Source organism: Lutra lutra, chromosome X (assembly GCF_902655055.1).
Source record: "Lutra lutra chromosome X, mLutLut1.2, whole genome shotgun sequence".
In the NCBI taxonomy this organism is placed as follows: domain Eukaryota; kingdom Metazoa; phylum Chordata; class Mammalia; order Carnivora; family Mustelidae; genus Lutra; species Lutra lutra.
Window position 1 is genome coordinate 78,672,011 of NC_062296.1, and position 2,570 is coordinate 78,674,580.

A 2,570-nucleotide genomic window follows, 5' to 3' on the forward strand; every position below is an offset into this window, starting at 1 on the left:
CTAATGAAAAGAACTGAAGACACAGTAACAAAGCTTGTTCAAAATAAAAACAGTGAGAAGTAAAATCCATTCTGCTGAAAAAGAGTCAACAATGTGGAGAAGAGGCCTAAGAAACTAAAGAAAGGTCTGGAAGAAAAGGCAAATGAATAAAGCGCTGAAGGAAGAAAAGCGAGGGAACTCCATCTGATCATCGGCGTCATAGCGACGGTGAGTGTAATAATTGTACCAGAAAGAGAGCACAGTAAACAAATTAATTAAAAAAACATTCTCCGATAAACACAGTCTCAGTCATTTTTGGCACCAAGGCCACAGCATTCATGATGAACGTAATTCGGATTATTCGTGACCAAAAGGCACATACACTTGTGCCTGTGGGATTTGTGCTTGGATGTTATTTAGATAGAAAGAATGACGAAAAGCCAATGGCCTTCTGGAAAAAGAATTTGTCTAGAAGGGAATTGAGACCCAAGGAAGAAGTTACCTGGATTTAAGGGCTGTGACTGAATTACAAAATGTTCGCATTTTAAACATTAGGAGAGAAATAAAAACACATTAGCATAAAGAGAATCCCTTCAAATTAAATACTCTTCCATTTTTCAAGTAATAGGTACACTTAGCTTAAAAATAAATAATTACTGAGTAAAAAACCACAAAATACAAAGTCTCAAATCTACAAAATCAGTACAACTAAATGTACTCTGGAAGAAGATTATAAAAATAATCAACATGAAGACGTAGCCTGATGAAATTCAAGGGTAAGAAAAGAACACTATAGGCATTCAGTAGCGACAGCAAATCATCTACAAATAAGAGAGACCAGACTGCCAGGAGACAGCAGACTAACGTTTCCAGCGTTTTGATTGGAAAAAATAAAATGCAATCCAATAAGATCCTACCATTTACAACATTTATGTATCGAACTTGCTAAATTCTGGAAATAGTAGCTTCAAGGCTTAAATTTCAGTCATCAAGAAAGGCATCAGACAAGCCATGGCAGGAAATTCTAATGGTGAGCACTGAATCCATTTAAATATAAAACATGAAGCAACTGACTCTTCGTCTGTAAAAAAATGATCAGTGAAACAATCTTTAACATTTCTTCTGCTTCTAAATCTTTCCAATTTCATTGAGTAGAAGCTTATGATTCTTGTATGTCAGCTTTTGGAACACAATGTCATTATTCATTTATGCCTTTAGTGCTGAATCACATTTTAACAAATATATTTTCAACACGAGGCACTGTGCTTGCCATTTGAGATGAAAGAAAACAAAATGGTGATTAAGAAACTCATCAGGGCTTCACACATGCACACTAACTTTGAAGAGAGACACAGTTATTAGCATTTACACCATTATAATACATACCACAAATACCTGGGGCAAATATTATAGACCAGCTTTTCTTCTTGGGAAAGTGGGAGAAAACCTTTAAGTTGGAGTATAGAGCAGGAGTAGGAGTTTTCCAAATAAATGAAACAGTACATCCATAGACAAAAAGGTAAGAAAGAGCCCTGCACATTCAGGAAATTTTTGTCAAAATATGTGGCGAGAATGTACAATGTAAACTTAGTGATGACAGACAAAATTGGTGAAACGGAATAGAGTCAGACTGCAAAGGGCCTGTTTCATCAAGCTAAACAGGGGAATCCAGTGGAAATGGTGTCTAGCTCATCCCCATTGGTGTCTAGAACCACCAATGCTGACCATCAAGTAGAAGATGAAAAGTCAGAAGCATCCCTGCGAAATGTAGCATTGTTCCCGTGGGGAAATACAATCAGTTTTCTAGGAAACTCCTACGGCTAAAAAACAAAAGAGTGCCAAAGACAAAAATAACAAGTTTGTTTTTAACAGAGACTTGAAAAAGCAGTATGCCTTTCTCCTTCCATTTTGGACCCTTGCCTTCACTATGAGAACCTGGGCTAGACTATTGGGGCAATTCAAGAAAAGCATGGAAGAAAGTCTAATTATGTTAGCCAAGGCCATCCTAACTAGCCATCCCCAAGACCACGCCCAGAGGCAGCATGGGGAGACAGTCAACCACAGGGCATGGAGACAGAAAAGTGTGGAATATTAGGACCTATTATCAATCTACCTAAGTCTTCAGATACGTAAAATGAACAAAGCTGAATTTTAATGTTTTAGAGTAGGACTCACGGATTTACCGTCTATACGTAAGCAAGTCACTTTCACGACTAAAGAATTCAATCTCAACTCCAACTTTTAGAAGGCGGAAATAATCAACATGCACCTCTTTATTTGGCTAGGATGATACTGTTTCTGTTTCTAGTACCCTATCATACATCCAAGGGTTTATTTTTCTTTCTTTTTTAAGATTCTTAGCCTCTCTTTCCCCCATCATTGTACCATGTGATCTATCTGCACAGTATATGCCTACACATCTCTCACCTACTAATAAAATTCATTGTATACCGACTCTGTGTAATATCTCGTATAACAGCTCATCTGATGCTTACTTACATCAGGTTCATGATGTGGGTAGTATCATTAGCTCCATTTTGTAAATGAAAAATCTGTGTCTTAGTAAGATCAAATAACCTGCCCAAGTACTT

The 2,570-nt window shown here is 37.1% G+C and overlaps 1 protein-coding gene across 1 annotated transcript; it reads left to right on the top strand.

Annotated features, from left to right (window-relative positions):
* Nucleotides 1-317: 317 nt before the first annotated feature.
* LOC125091537 (NADH dehydrogenase [ubiquinone] 1 beta subcomplex subunit 1-like) lies at nt 318-491 on the top strand. Its single transcript, XM_047715138.1, has one exon. The coding sequence runs from the start codon at nt 318-320 to the stop codon at nt 489-491; it is 174 nt and encodes a 57-aa protein (XP_047571094.1).
* The last annotated feature ends 2,079 nt before the right edge of the window (nt 492-2,570 follow it).